We start from the raw sequence: 16,096 nt of genomic DNA, 5'->3' as shown, positions 1-16,096 counted from the left end.
GAAAGCTCTGTGTGCAGAGGTGGGGATTCACGACTGTCTTCAGTGGCTGGGCAGTTTCACTGGGGTTCCCCTGAAGTCAGTATCTTTGGGTTAATTTTCTTAGGGTGGTCAGATTCTCCAGAGAAGGCTCTTCTGATCTGCCAAAAAGACAAGTACCCAGCAGTCGATGTTCTGGGAGCTGAGTGGAAGGAAAGGCTGCAATGCCCCAAATTCAGGATATTCAATTCCTCTGTACATGCATTACAGCAGCCCACCCTCAGCAATGCCTGTGTTCTCCAGCCCAAAGGCCCTCTGTTTTACCCTCTCCAAATGGTGGACCTCCAATCTCCTGCTTGGGTTGGGGAAGGAGACTTAAGGGCTCTAACTGCTTCTGCAACAGACTTTTAACCACTTCTATTGTGTTTAGCTTCACTTCCACTTCCAGAGGCACCTGGAATTGGTAATTATCAAGGCTTTTGGAGATTCTGAAATATAAATCAAGTGCTTCTCCAATTTCTCACTACTAGCCTATGATTAGTTTTCTCAGGTTTGCTAAGACTATAAAGTATTTGTCTGAATTCTGGTTTTCAAAAATTGGCAGCTGTTATCTCTTCTCCTATTTTTTCTTCCTTGTGGGTTTGCCTTTTAAAACACCCTCTGCTGTCAATTTAGTGGCATTTCACCCATGTTTAATCAGATGGGAGATTAAAATTTATATAATTTATACTTATCCATGATTAAGTCTCATTAAGACATCGATACACATATGTTATATTGACCCATTGACAATGTGCTGGTAATATATATTTCTGCTAAAATCAATTCCAAAAATATACATAAAATATAATTAATTCCTGACTTAAGCTAAACATGAAAAAAGGAGAGATATGTTGGATGTGTGTGTACATGTAGTTTTGTGTTTTGAGGTGGAGCTCAGAGAAGAGCAGCTCTGTAGTTTCTAAAACATTCCAACTAGCCATGGTGCCCTTCAGAGTTCCAAGGACAGAGGAAGATACTTAAGAGTGTTGTACTGGAATCATATGACCACTAATACAGTATTATATGCTATTTATGATATAAGCTGGTCCAGAAAACATTACAAAAATTTAGCTTTAAAAATAATAATCTTTACATATTTGTTCTTTAAATATCTGGGGGAAAGATAATGGGTAAGTAAAGAGGTTCAATTGTTGCCCTCTAGGCCTCCTGGTAAAAGATAATATATCAAAACACAGAAAGAAAATGTTTGACAAGACATGATAAAATAGAATTGACATAAAATTTAGTTGAAAGGAAGTAAAACATCCAAACACATCTATAATATCAGCTTCTCTAGAAGACAAAGAAAATCCAACCAAAAAAACCTTCATGATAGAAATAAAGCCCAGTTGAGTCAGTAAAAAAAAAAAAAAAAAGGTCAGAAACATTATTTATGCCCTAGAATGTTTACAAGTTAATGAGCAGAATACAAGAAATCAAGACTATTACATATATATATATATATATATATATATATATATATATATAATCAGAAAGAAAGGGAGAGATAGAAACATCAATGGTGAGAGAGAATCATTGATTGGCTGCCTCCTGCACACCCCCTACTGGGGATCGAGACCACAACCCAGGCATGCGCCCTTGACCAGAATCAAATCTGGGACCCTTCAGTCTGCAGGCCAACACTCTATCCATTGAGCAAAATAGGCTAGGGCAGCCTATTACTTACCTTAATGAAAGGAGGTTAGCGACCGTTCGACCGTTTGTTATGACATGCACTGAATGCCAGGGGGCAGACACTCAACGCAGGAGCTGTCCCCTGGTGGTCAGTGTTCTCCCACAGTGGAAGCGCCGCTCAGCTGACGAATAAGCGGCTCACAGCTGGCGAGCACCACTGTGGCGGCGTGAGCCTCTCCCATGGACACACCCCCTGCTCGCGCCCTCCCCCATCTGGACTGGGACCAGGACAGGGACCGGCATGGGAACTGACTGGGCATGAGTCCGCTGCCACTATTGGTCATGGGCATGCGAAGACTGCAGCGGAGCGGCAGGCGCAGCAAGGCTGGGATGAGTGGGAGTGGCGTCAGCAAACTGCCTGTTTCGGCCCAATCCCCACAGGCCAGGCCGAAGGACCCCACCGGTGCACGAATTCGTGCCCTGGACCTCTAGTATAAGAATAAACATCTTATTTAAAAGAAATAGATTCTAATGAACCTACAAAACTGAAGACAGAAGTTGTGTGGAAAGCATTTAGATGAAAAACTAGCACTGTGGGTTTGGCTTACAAGATTATTAAGCCCCACTAAGGCTGTAGATGAGGTTGTTAACCACTATGGACTGAACCTCTACCATCTGTAAGATATTTCACTAGACCCCAGAGAGACAAATAATGATGAGACATAATGTTCTCCAGGTTCATTCATGCCGCCGCAAAGAGTAAAAGTTTCTTCCTTTTTATGGCAGAGCAGTATTCTGTTATGTAAATGTACCACAGCTTTTTTTTTTTATCCACTCATTACTGATGGACAGTTAGGCTGCTTCTAAATCCTGGAGAACATTATGCTAAGTAAAACAAGCCAGTCAGAGAAAGTCAAGTATCATGTGATTTCAGACTGTCTTCTCCACAATTGTAAGAGAGTAAGTTTCCATTGTGTTAAGCCACTCAGTTTGTGGTACTTTGTTATGTCAGCCCTAGGAAATGAATACAGTATGCTGAATAAAAGTAATTTACTTCTTGCCCTAACTGGTTTGGCTCAGTGGATAGAGCGTCAGCCTTCAGACTGAAGGGTCTGGGGTTCAATTCTGGTCAAGAGCATGTACCTTGGTTGCAGGCTCTATCCCCGGTCCTGGTCCAGGGTGCATGCAGGAGGCAACCAATCAATGGTCTCTCTCACATCGATGGTTCTCTCTAGATATCCTTCCCCCTTCCTTCCACTCTCTCTAAATATCAATGGAAAAAATATCCTTGGGTGAGGATTAACAAATAAACAAACAAAAAGTAATTTACTTATTTTATTAAACAAATATTTACTGAGCACATACCACATGCCAGACACACTTAGGAGATGCTGGGGTTAAATTTCATATATGTTCTTTCAGACACAATTTTCAACACTGGATGCACAACTATGACACTACAAGCAAATATTTAATCAATAGTCTAAAATAATAATTTAAAACTCGAAAATCATGAGACATAGCCCGGCAGGTGTAGCTCAGTAGTTGAGCATTGACCTATGAACCAGGAGGTCACGGTTTAATTCCCAGTCAGGGCACATGCCAGGGTTGTGGGCTTGATCCCTAGCAGGGGGCGTGCAGGAGGCAGCTAATCAATGATTCTCTCTTATCATTAATGGTTTCTATCTTTCTCTCTCCCTTCCTCTCTGAAATCAATAAAAATATTAAATATGTCTATTAAAAATCATGAGACATAAACTTATAGTCTGCGCAGGGTCCAATCAGCTAATTTTTAAATTTTTATACAAAATGAGCAATTCTTTAAATTAAGCCAGTATTTTTTACCTTCATCTTGATGAAATTTTACCTATATTAAAAAGAAAATATCAAAAAAGCATTTCAAAGCCCCCTTTATAATTGAAATTGTGTTTAAGTTATCATTTTTCCATTTATTCTAATTTATTCTATTTATATACATTTTCTGAGGAATATATTTCAAACTGATTTTTAGATATAAGTGTTTTACTCCTTTCAAAGATGGATATAAAACTTAGGTTTCAAAGGGAAATAGCTGAAATGACAAAAAAGTAAATTTTATCCATTAGGTAATTTAAGGAACACATGACTGATCACTGAGTCACAGTTTCACTTTTCGTTAATAAATAATAAAACCTAGAGTTACCCTAATAATTATCAGGGGAAAAAAATTCTTCTTTCTCACATTTAGAAGAAAACAATCATATGCAGGCAGTTGCTGGATAAACTGAATTCTATTATTTTCCCATAAATAAAAGTGGCACTGTAAATCTCTATATTAATACTACCTTGAAAAGAAGCAGCTACAATCAGGTCTTAGTCAATTTTTCTTATGAATATGGCCCAACACTGACTGATCATTTCAAGTATTTTAAAAGCACTTGATAACTTACTGACTGATACAGAAAATAACATTTTCACTGAATTATCTGTTTAAAATTTAGGAAGTAGAGTGCAATAAACAAAACTGCCAAGAAAACAGATAATAGCCCTATTAAACCCAATGTAGTGACATCCTATCTAATAAAATAGTAATATGCAAATTGTCTGTCACTCCAACACACAAGATGGCTGCCCCCATGTGGACACAAGATGGCCACCACAAGATGGCCAGTAGGGGAGGGCAGCTGTGGGCAGTCAGGCCAGCAGGGGAAGGCAGTTGGGGGTGACCGGGCTGGCAGGGGAGGGCAGATGGGAGCGACCAGGCTTGCAGGGGAGGGCAGTTGGGGGAGACAAGACCTGAAGGGGAGGGCAGTTGGGGGTTACCAGGCCAGCAGGGAGGGCAGTTGGGGGTGACCAGGCTGGCAAGGGAGGGCAGTTAGGGGCAACCAGGCTGGCAAGGGAGGGCAGTTAGGGGTGACTGGGCCAGCAGGGAAGGATATTTGGGGGTGACTGGGCCTACAGGGGAGGACAGTTAGGAGCAACCAAGCCTGCAGGGGAGGGCTGTTGGGGGAGGCCAGGCCGGCAGGGGAGGGCAGTTAGGAGCAACCAGGCTGGCAAGGCAGGGCAGTTAGGGGTGACTGGGCTGGCAGGGGAGGGCAGTTGGGGGTGACCAGGCCTGCAAGGGAGGACAGTTAGGGGCAATGGGGCCGGCAGGGGAGCAGTTAGGCATCGATCAGGCTGGCAGGGGAGTGATTAGGGGGTGATCAGGCTGACAGGCAGAAGCATTTAGGGGCAATCAGGCAGGTAGGCAGGCAGGCAGGTGAGCGGTTGAGAGCCAGCAGTCCTGGATTGTGAGAGGGGTGTCCAACTGCCCGTTTAGGCCCGATCCCACTTGGATCGGGCCTAAACAGGCAGTCGGACATACCTCGAGGGGTCCCAGATTGGAGAGGGTGCAGGCTGGGCTGAGGGACACCCCCCCGCCCCCGTGTACAAATTTCGTGCACCAGGCCTCTAGTCTATATATATAAAAGCCTAAGCGACTGTCCCACCGTTTGCCTGGTAGCTATGATGCGCAATGACCACCAGGGGGCAGACACTCCGACCAGTAGAGGAGGGAGCATGATTAGTTGCGGAATCAGCCATAGATTAGATTGCTGCTGGAGCACTGGCCCTGAATCTGCTTCACCTGCAACCCGGACCCAGAGAGGAGGAAGGAGGGAGCCCAATTCCTCACAGAATCAGCTGTGGGTTAGGTTGCTGCTGGGTCACTGTTGCCCTGAATCTAATTCACCCGCACCCCAGATTGCGAGAGGGCTCAGGCCAGGCCGAGGGACCCCTCTGGTGCATGAATCTGTGCACTGGGCCTCTAGTTTTAATATAATTTCAAATGATGATATGAACACCTTACATCACCTTGAATGCTAAAAGAAATGGATTTTACTTTTGAATTTCAAAATAACAGGTTGGTGTCAGATACTCACATTATAAAGGTCCCTTGTTTCTTCTTTCATTTTGGGGATCTCAAGAAGTAGAGCCCAGACTTCACCTCGGAGCTGGAGTGGGATCCCTTTGTAAATTCTCCTATGAAACTTATTGAAAGGAAACATAAATTGAAATTACAAACTGACAAAAGCTTAGACTGGTCCCTTAAATAAAATTAATATTTGCTAGTCTTTTATTTTCATAGTATCCATAATAATTAATGACACATTTTTAACATGGCACATTTGGATACTATCATCTCTACTTTTTAGATTTTAATAGGGAGACATAAATGCAGAAAGTAATAAAATGTTAAATATGCCTAGTACATTAGTATTTCCAAACCATTCATAACAAAGGTGTTCCCTAAGTAGCATGAAAGCATAATCAATGCTTTTTTAAAGTTGTGAACATCTGATTTACACATTCCCTACTGATATATAACTAACTAATTACACACTTTCTTCCTTTTAATCCATACACCTAAAAGGATCCAAATAGCAAAAAGGTTTCCTTGTGCCAAAAGTGTCTTCATGGAGTGCAGACAGTGCTGTTAACCCCTACTCTCTTTCCCACAACCTTCTCACCTTTTCTCTGGGCTCTTTAGACCAAAGCTGGCCCCTACATCTCATAATCTTAGTTAATTCCACCCACAACCTTCATTACCCTCTCCTCCCCCACCCTTTCCTCTTCTCTTTTCAATTCTTAATAATTTCTTCAGGACAATCTTTTTCCTTTTCTTAGTGACACAGATCCTAGACAAAAGTAGTAATAAATCCCCATCAGGAAAGAATACCATCACTTTTGAATGAAATTATCCGTAAAACATCAGTATCGTCAATTCTTTGGTTCCTTGAAAGTATACTGCTAATCCTCTAAGAATCACTCAATTCTCCAGTCTTGTAATTATATGTTTTTCCTCAAGGCTAATTACTCAACATAACATACAAACCTATCATGGTCATTATAAAGTTTGCATAATAAAACCTGGAAACTTATATCCTTATGATCAAAATAATGTATTTAAAAGTATGGCTAAGAAAATAAGATGCAAATTTTAATAAATGAAATGTTGGTGAACTATGAATAAACAGAGTTCAACTTCCACCACTACACTACTTACATTTTTAAAAACTAAAGCTTTAAGAAACTTTGATTAAATGGTTTAAAAGGAGTGACACTATAGAGCAACTTTTACTATGGAACAGTGAATATTGTGAAATTGATTCAATTAGATAATTACATAATTTCAGTTTTGTTCTTTGGTATAAACATAATATGCCCTAAATTAAAAATTTCAGCAGACAGTGACTAAAATCATAGCAGTTTTAATGTATGCAGCAGATTTAACTGGAAGAATATAAACAGAAAGGCTTTGTGTAAACTAGACTCTGCTACTTGTAACATTTCCCATGTACTAAACATTTATCAACATTAGCTGCAAACTGAATGTGGTAAAAAAGCAAGTGACTTATTTTCTTAAACGAAGTCTGTCATCTATATTCACCTCAAAATCATAATATACTTTTTAAAGATATATCATCCACTAAAAGTTACTTCAAATTACCTCCTAAATTTCTAGAGTGAAGGTTCTACACTATAAGCATCCTATATAATAAAAGCCTAATATGCAAATTGTCCCCTCAGGCGGTCGTTCGACCTGGAGACCGGGAGTTCGACCGCTCGTTATGATGTGCGCTGACCACCAGGGGACAGCCCGGAAAATGGCAGGCATTGGCGACACAGCGCTGGCAGTGGGCAGCAGTGGAGGCGCTGCCAGCCCCATGAGCGGGACTGTGGTGGGATGGTTGAGCAGATGAGCGGGTGGCGCCAGGCCAAGGCAGGTGCGAGTGGGGGTCCAAATGCCCCGCAGATGGCGACCAACAATGGCGGTGGCAGGGGGCAGGGCCGCCACCCAGCTCCCAGGTGCTGAGGGAGCCGGGCAGGAGCCAGCCTTGACTGATTGCTCTGCAGGTGGGATGGTGGAGCAGGTGAGGGGGCAGCACCAGGCCAAGGCAGGGTGCCAAGTGGGGCTGTGAGCCTGGGGGCACAAGCTGGGGCGCGATCCCCGCAGGCCACCCAAGGGACCCCACCTGTGCACGAGTTCGTGCACCGGGCCTCTAGTCTGATATAAATATCAGAAAGTATGGAAATTATTGCAAATGTAAAAAGTAGAATTTTAATAGTCAAGTAGAATATAATGGCAGGTAAATAGATTAACTTTGATAGACTTGAATCTCCATTAAGCAGATGTTTTTCAGGGTAAAATAAGAGCTCCGACATGTACTTCTTAAACTATATTACTTAAAAAGGTTTTTGACATTTGATTGTTGTCACTCAATTCTGCATTCAACAATCGTATATAAATTACTGTCTATTACTTATCCTAAAGTTTAATAGAAATTTAGAAAAAAACCATCAAATTCTATGATAAATTGGGAAGAAATAATAGAGAAATATCAGGTAGCAATAAAAAATTAATGGTCCAGTGTTATTACAGGGCTCAAATAAAACAATTAGTCACATATGGAAAAGACTGAAAAAGAAATGTTGGCACATTATCACTACCGTCATCAACAGTAACAATTAAAGTAAACTTTTAATGAGCATTTATTATGTACAGAAAACTTTTAAAAGTTATTTACAGATATTTGTCTCATTTAATCATATTGACAACTCAATAAGAATTATTATCCCAATTTTATAGATATTGAAAGTAAATCACAAAGAGGTAGAATGGCTTGTCAAACAGCACACATAAGATCTTACCAGTTAGTAAAAAATACTGATTTTACATTTTATAAAAAACAAAGACTATCTTTCAAGACCATATATAGTATCCATTATTCTGCTCAACTGTACCTATTTACTAAAATACATGGAACAGAAAAATATTAAGGAAGTCCAAGAGCAAAAACTATTAAAATAATGGTAATAAAATTATACCTAAAACTTAAAAGTAAAATAAAATATGAATCTGGAATTTAAGCTGTGAGAGGTAATGAAATGAAGCACATACAAAAGTCATATAGAGACGGAAAAAAAATACAGATAGAGAACAGACTGACAGCAGCTAGAGTGGAGGGGGTAGAAGGGCTGGGTGAAAAAAGTGAAGGAATTAAGCAAAAACAAAACAAAACAAAACAACCCTTAGACACAAACAACAGTATGGTAATTACCAGAGGGAAAGAAGGGTGGAGGGAGGTGGAAGAGGGAAAAGGGGGATAAATGGTGACGAAGGAGACTTGATTTTGGGTGGTGAACACACAATACAATATACAGATGATGTATTATAGAATTGTACACCTGAAAACTATATACTTTTATTAACCAATGACACCCCAATAAATTAAAAATAAAAAAACAAAAAAGAAATTATGAGACCCTAAAATAAGAAATTTTAATTATGTTTATTATGTTTCAAATATTTATACTGTTATATGACAAGCTGACTTATGGTTATGTATCTTTCCTCACAAATTTTCAACTATCATAAAAATTTTGTAAAACAGTAGAAATTACATCAAAGCACAGCAGTTGTAATAAAATTTGCTTATTCTCCAGAATAGTCCAGTTTACATCTGTTAAGAATCTTTCAACGGACAATGTAGTGTCTCATATTTTCTAGAATAACTCAGGAAATCAAGGTACAGAGAAGTGGTTCGCCTAGGTTAGAGAATTATCTTCTTACTCCTACTTCAAGGTATTTCTGCACCACCTCCTAGAGATTACAGCTTTATGAAAATTGCAGAATTTATTAGGTGATAGCTGATTGTCCCAATTTATAAATTCATTCATTCAAAAAATAAACTGTAATGACTGCCTGCTCATGGCCAACACTAACAAGGTACTATGACTACAAACATGAAAAAGTTCTGTGCAGCTCATAGTGTGGTGGGGAAGAGAAGTATGTAAGCAGATAATTTTAACATAAACAGACAAGCCTTTATAATATAATAAAGCCACATACACGAGTCGCTATCAGAGCTGAACATCCCACCCTGACAGAAGAAGTTGTGATGGAGATAGACTCCCCAAGAGGTGGGCAAGGATGGTAAAAGGAGAATGGTAGGCACTACACTGTAGATCTGCAGAAATAACACCAGAGGGCAGTTATTCCTTATGTAGGACAGTGAGATTCCAAGGGGAAACCAGAAAAAGTTTACGGATAAAAGTGTTGGGAGTGAGGTCAGTAAATCTCCCATGATGGTCACTTTTTATTGGTCCAACACAGTTGTGCCTCTCATCCTGAGACTGCATTAGAGGTACTATAATGCAGGGAGGAGGGTAGGGATGAATTCATGTTAGGAAAAGTTTTGTTCAGACAAGATGACAATAAACTCAATACTGAAGGAAACATAGGGATTTGCCAAGAAGAGAAAATGAAGGTGGGGATGAAGGTGAGGATAATGATGAATCTAACAGTAATAACAATGTTAATAACAATTATACTAACATTTCAGATGATTTATTAGGAGCCAACATATTTGTTTCTAGATCAGAAATTTTCAACCTTTTTCATCTCATGCCACCCATAAACTAATTACTAAAATTTTGCAGTACACCAAAAAATATATTGTATTCTTCACCAATCTGAAAAAAATATTTACTTTTGATTGATTTACAAAAAAAATAATAATAGTAGTAGTAGTAATTACCTCCCCTTTTTGTTCCAAAGTGTCTTTTTTAAAAAAATCAAGTACCTATACTTGTAGATAGGATTTCTGGTACCAAGAATTAACCAATCAGATGCAACCTTATTACATGATGTGATCAATAAAATACAACTCTATTATATGACCTATATATTTATGGTTCAAGATAGGGCATTCACACCAGATGGCTATTGTGTGGGTTGTTGTCACTTTTTTATTTGACAATCTAAGGGAAAGAGGTCAGTGCCCTGACTAGTCAGGTATTGCATGTTTTAAAAATTCTTGTGGCACACCAGTGGAAATCACTTTTCTAGGTCAATATATTCCTTGTAATATTATTACACTCCTTAAGAATTAGGTACTATTATTATCATTCCAATTTTAAGGGTGAGAACATTAAGATGTGGAAAGGTTAAATAACTAGCTCAAAGTCATTCTAATAAATTGTGGAAGAACTGAAATTCAGTTAGTATGACTTCAGAGGCCATAGTCTTAACAACCATGATATAGAACTACCACATATAGTTTAAAAACGTATTTTAATATTCCAATTGAAAAGTACTATCATTAAAATTCTGTTACAATTTTATGAATATACTAGAGGCCCGGTGCACGAAATTTGTGCACGGGCGGGGGGTTGTGTCCCACAGCCCAGCCTGCACCCTCTCCAATCTGGGACCCCTCGAGGGATGTCCAACTGCCCGTTTAGGCCCGATCCTACTGGTATCGGGCCTAAACGGGCAGTCAGACATCCCTCTCACAATCCAGGACTGCTGGCTCCCAACTGCTCACCTGCCTGCCTTCCTGATTGCCCCTAACCGCTTCTGCCTGCCAGCCTGATCACCCCCTAACCACTCCCCTGCCAGCCTGATTGATGCCTAACTGCTCCCCTGCCAGCCTGTTTGCACCTAACTGCCTTCCCCTGCAGTCCTGGTCACCCCTAACTGCCCTCCCCTGCAGGCCTGGTCCCCCCTCAACTGCTCTCCCCTGCAGGCCTGGGTCCCCCCGAACTGCCCTCCCCTGCAGGCTTGATCACCCCCAACTGCCCTCCCTTGCAGGCCTGGTCCCTCCCAACTGCCCTCCCTTGCTGGCCATCTTGTGTCCACATGGGGGCAGCCATCTTTGACCACATGGGGGCAGCAATCTTGTGTGTTGGAGTGATGGTCAATTTGCATATTACTCTTTTATTAGATAGGATAGAGGCCTGAGTGCATGGGTGGGGGCCAGGTGGTTTGCCCTGAAGGGTGTCCTGGATCAGGGTGGGAGTTCCCTTGGGGCATGGGGCGGCCTGGGTGAGGGGCCTGTGGTGGTTTACAGGCCAGCCATGCCCCCTGGCAACCCAAGCGGAGGCCCTGGTATCTGGGATGTATTTATCTTCTATAATTGAAACTTTGTAGCCTTGAGCGAAAACAAGTCTCCTGCTTGCTCTGTGGCCGCAGCCATTTTTGTTGGGATTTATTTATCTTCTATAATTGAAACTTTGTAGCCTTGAGTGAAGGACAAGGCAGGCCAGGGTGTGCGGAAAGCTTGGCTTCCTCCATCGCTGGGGGGGCAACTCAAGCCTCCTGCTCTCTCCAGCTCCGTGGCTGCCGCCATTTTTGTTGGGATTTATTTATCTTCTATAATTAAAACTTTGTAGCCTTGAGTGGAGGCCTGGGCTGGCCAGGGCAGGCGGAAAGCTTGGCTTCCTCCATTGCCAGGGATACCCAATCCTCCTGCTCTCTCTGTGGCCACAGCCATCTTGGTTGGGTTAATTTGCATACTCGCTCCTGATTGGCTGGTGGGCATGGTTTGTGGGTGTAGCAGAGTGATGGTTAATTTGCATAATGCTCTTTTATTAGATAGGATGATATATAAAATATTTAAGGAAAAAATAAGGTTGTCTGAAATCTACCTTTTTTTTCAGTATATCTGTTCACTTGTCAATAAAATCAAGCAGTCTACTTTAGTCACACAGATACATTAAAAAATCCATCAACTAAAAAAAAACCAATTCCATTAACTCGCCTGATGTTTTCAATACCCCTTTCAAACCTGAGTGATTTTGAAACAGTGATAAGTGTGCCGGTCCACGTCATCATGGCTGCCAGAGAGCAAACCTGTCAGTCCAGCAAGTTTAACTCAATTCTGTAGAACATTCAAAACTGCAGTGTACACCATGAAACACAAGTTCATACTCAGAGCTGCTGATGCTTCTCACGGCCCCCATTTCCTGTAATCATCCTTGCTCCACTGGCTCCTTGATCTCTGCCTCCAAATAGACATGAGGCTCCATAGTTGTATCTGAAAATGTTTTAAACCACCCACAGGCCCTCCTGCCTTTTATAACTGCCTTCTATTTCCCTCTGACCTCTTACTGACAAACACCAAAGAAAAAGCTAGTGTAAAAGATGGTTCAATGAACGAGCCCTGAAGTCTGGCCATAGGATCTCTTGCTTAAATTTTATTTCTAAATGTGGTGCCTTCATTTCACATCAGTAAAATAAAATGTTGGCTAATGAGTCCATTAATTATTTGATCAAAAAAGGTCCATTCAGTTATTTGATCAAGAGAAAAAATATATGTATCTGTAGTAGGTACCCTGCTGTGACTTAAGACACCTTACATTATGACTAGTTAAATCATAATGGGCTCCACTTAACAGAGATAACTTCCTTTAATAGACTATACTTAAAAAATACATACTATTGTATATAGGGGGCAGTCACTGTGAGAACACACAGGCAACACAAATAGCCTTACTGGAAACTTTTTCATCAATGCTTGTATCCTAAAAAGCCAAAGATTCTCTATGAGGGCTATATTTTTATTTCAAGATATTTCCATGCCCCTAGCTGGTCTGGCTCAGTGGATAGAGCATCAGCCTTCAGACTGAAGGGAGCTGGGTTAGATTCTGATCAAGAGCACATACCTTGGTTGCAGGCTCCTCCTCCCTGGCCTGGGCCCTGGTCAGGGCTCATGCAGGAGGCAACCAATCAATGTGTTTCTCTCACATTGCTATTTCTCTTCCACTCTCTCTAAAAATCAATGGAAAATATCCTCGGGTGAGGATTAAAATCCTACCTAATAAAAGAGAAACATGCAATATGACTGTACCTCTGCTACGCCCACCAGCCAATCAGAGCGAGTATGCAAATTAACCCAACAAAGATGGCAGCAGCCATGGAGCAGGAGGCTTGGGTTGCCCCTGGCGATGGAGGAAGCCAAGCTTCCCGCCTGCCCTGGCTGGCCCTGGCCTCTGCTCAAGGCTACAAAGTTTCAATTATAGAAGATAAATAAATCCCAGATACCTGCTTCCAGCGGCCCTGGCTTCCGCTCAAGGAGACGATGAAAAAAAAAAGAAAAAAAAAGGAGGGGCTGGGAGCTTGGGTCGCCGGGGGGCATGGCCAGCCTGCAAACAGCATCAGCTCCTCACCCATGCTGGCCGGGCACCACAGCGAGACCCCCCACCCTAAAGGGGCTGTGGCCAGCCTGCAAACAGCCATCAGCTCCTCACCCTGGCTGGCCAGGCACCCCAGTGGGGACCCCCACCCTGAAGGGGGTGTGGTCAGCCTTAAAACAGCCCTCAGCCCCTCACCCAGGCTGGCCACACCCTCATGGGATGAGGGTCCCCGATGGGGGGCTTGGCCAGCCTGCAAACAGCCATCAGCCCCTCACCCAGGCACCCCAGCAGGACCCCCCACCCTGATATGGGGCACCCTTCAGGGCAAACCAGCCAGCCCCAATCCATGCACCAGGCCTTTGTCTATACCAGTGGTCCTCAACCTTTCTAATGCCGCGACCCTTTAATATAGTTCCTCATGTTGTGGTGACCCCCAACCATAAAATTATTTTCGTTGCTACTTCATAACTGTAATTTTGCTACTGTTATGAATCATAATGTAAATATCTGTGTTTTCCCATGGTCTTAGGCGACCCTGCTAGCAGTTCTCAACCTGTGGTCGCTAGCAGGGTCGCCTTAGACCATCGGAAAACACAGATATTTATAGGTTGAGAACTGCTGATCTATACTAATAAAAGGGTAATATGCTAATTAGACTGGGAGACCTTCCAGGAGACCTTCTGGACGTTCTTCTGGACAAAGCCATGGTGGCGGGGCTGAGGTAGAGGCAGTTAGAGGCCAAGAGGGGAGGGCAGTTGTGGGTGATCAGGCCAGGATGGGACGGCAGTTGTGGGTGATCAGGCTGGTGAAGGGCAGGACTGTTGGGGTAAGCAGACCAGCAGGGGAGCCAGTTGGGGGCGAGCAGGCCATCAGTGGGGGTCAGTTGGAGGGGATCAGGCCAGCAGGGGGGCAGTTTGGAGTGAGCAGGCCAGCAGGGGGGCAGTTGGGGGCGAGCAGCTCAGTGGGGAGGGAAGGTGTGGGCAAGCAGGCCAGCGGGGGGGGGGGGCAGTTGGGGGTGAACAGGCTGGCAGGGTTGGCAGTTGGGGGTGAGCACACTGGCACGGGGGGCAGTTGGGGTGATCAGGTTGGCGGGGGGCAGTTGGGGGCGAGCAGGCTGGCAGGCAGAGTGGTTAGGGGCAATCAGGCAGGCAGGCAGGCAGGTGAGCGGTTAGGAGCCAGCAGTCCCGGATTGCGAGAGGGATGTCCGACTGCCGGTTTAGGCCTGATCCCTGTAAACTGGCAGTAGGACATCCTTCAAGGGGTCCCAGATTGGAGAGGGTGCAGGCCGGGCTGAGCAACACCATGCCCCCCCCCCCCATGCACGAATTTTGTGCACCAGGCCACTAGTCCTATATAATAATCCTATATAATAAAAGGGTAATATGCAAATTGACTGAACGACTGAACAACTGGTTGCTATGATGCGCACTGACCACCAGGGGGCAGACGCTCAATGCAGGAGTTGCTCCTTATGGTCAGTGCCCTCCCACAGGTGGAACACTGCTCAGCCAGAAGCCAGTTACACAGCTCATAGCTGGCAAGTGCAGCAGTGGTGACGGGAGCCTCTCCCACCTCTGAGGCAGCACTAAAGATGTCCGACTGACAGCTTACGCCCACTCCCTTTGGGCCCACTCCCTAAGCTGTCAGTCAGACATCCCCTGAGGTCTCCTGGACTGTGAGAGGGTGCAGGCCAGGCTGAGACACACCCCTTCTCGAGAGCATGAATCTCGTGCACTGGGCCTCTAGTATATATATATGTATGTATATATTTCTATGAATTTCTTTGTTTACTACTTTGTAAGTAAGGAATCTGTGGAAAGAAAACTTATACCTGCTCCTCTTAGAAGAGAAGAAAAATACATGCTACTTTTTTACTTTAATGCAATTTAAAACTAGGTATGATCTGAAAGCAGTGATTATTTTAGAAGGTGCATTCTGTTCACACTAAATTGGACCATATATGTCATCCAATAATTCTACCATTATGGTTGTGGGAAAGTGCTTTAAAATTATACATCAAAGCAATAGTTCTGTTAAAATCTCTCTAACTGGGAACTAAATTAGCCAGAGTTGTTGTGCAGAATGATAGCCTAGTAGAATTGCTCATTTTACAGAGGCTTACTTACTATCATAGATATCTATATATCTATACTATATATATATACTAGGCAAGAAAATAAAGCCATATAACTCTACAAATATTTTATTAGACTGAATATGAGATTAAAGCATAAGTATAATGCACCAAAATTTATCTTGTAATTACCACTTGAGCAATCTTTCCACAAAGACAAAAGGTAAAGTATAACTGTCAACTTTAGGCCAATCTGAGAGACTCGGCAAAATATTAAACAAGAGCACAGGCATTGTAATTAATGTTCTACTTGGAACTGATCCTCTTAAAAACATCGTGACTTCCAACATAATGCTAAAACACACAGATAATAAAATCAGCAAGGTACTCACTGCTGATGAAAATAAAATAAGAGTCTAAACTTTAAATAAG

At 42.6% G+C, this 16,096-nt stretch overlaps 1 protein-coding gene across 2 annotated transcripts in view; it reads right to left on the bottom strand.

Moving 5' to 3' along the window:
* Nucleotides 1-16,096, bottom strand: part of USP6NL (USP6 N-terminal like) — a 188,990-nt gene that overhangs the window by 41,186 nt on the left and 131,708 nt on the right. For both annotated transcript variants that reach the window (XM_080656700.1, XM_080656701.1), the window contains exon 7: nucleotides 5,553-5,660. In XM_080656700.1, coding sequence (XP_080512826.1) covers nucleotides 5,553-5,660 — 108 coding nt within the window. The remainder of the gene's footprint in view (nucleotides 1-5,552; nucleotides 5,661-16,096) is intronic.

The sequence above is a fragment of the Plecotus auritus genome, assembly GCF_963455305.1.
Source record: "Plecotus auritus genome assembly, chromosome: 1".
Taxonomy (NCBI): Eukaryota; Metazoa; Chordata; class Mammalia; order Chiroptera; family Vespertilionidae; genus Plecotus; species Plecotus auritus.
The sequence above is the reverse complement of the archived record's forward strand: the minus strand, read 5'-3'. Positions and strand labels throughout refer to the sequence as shown.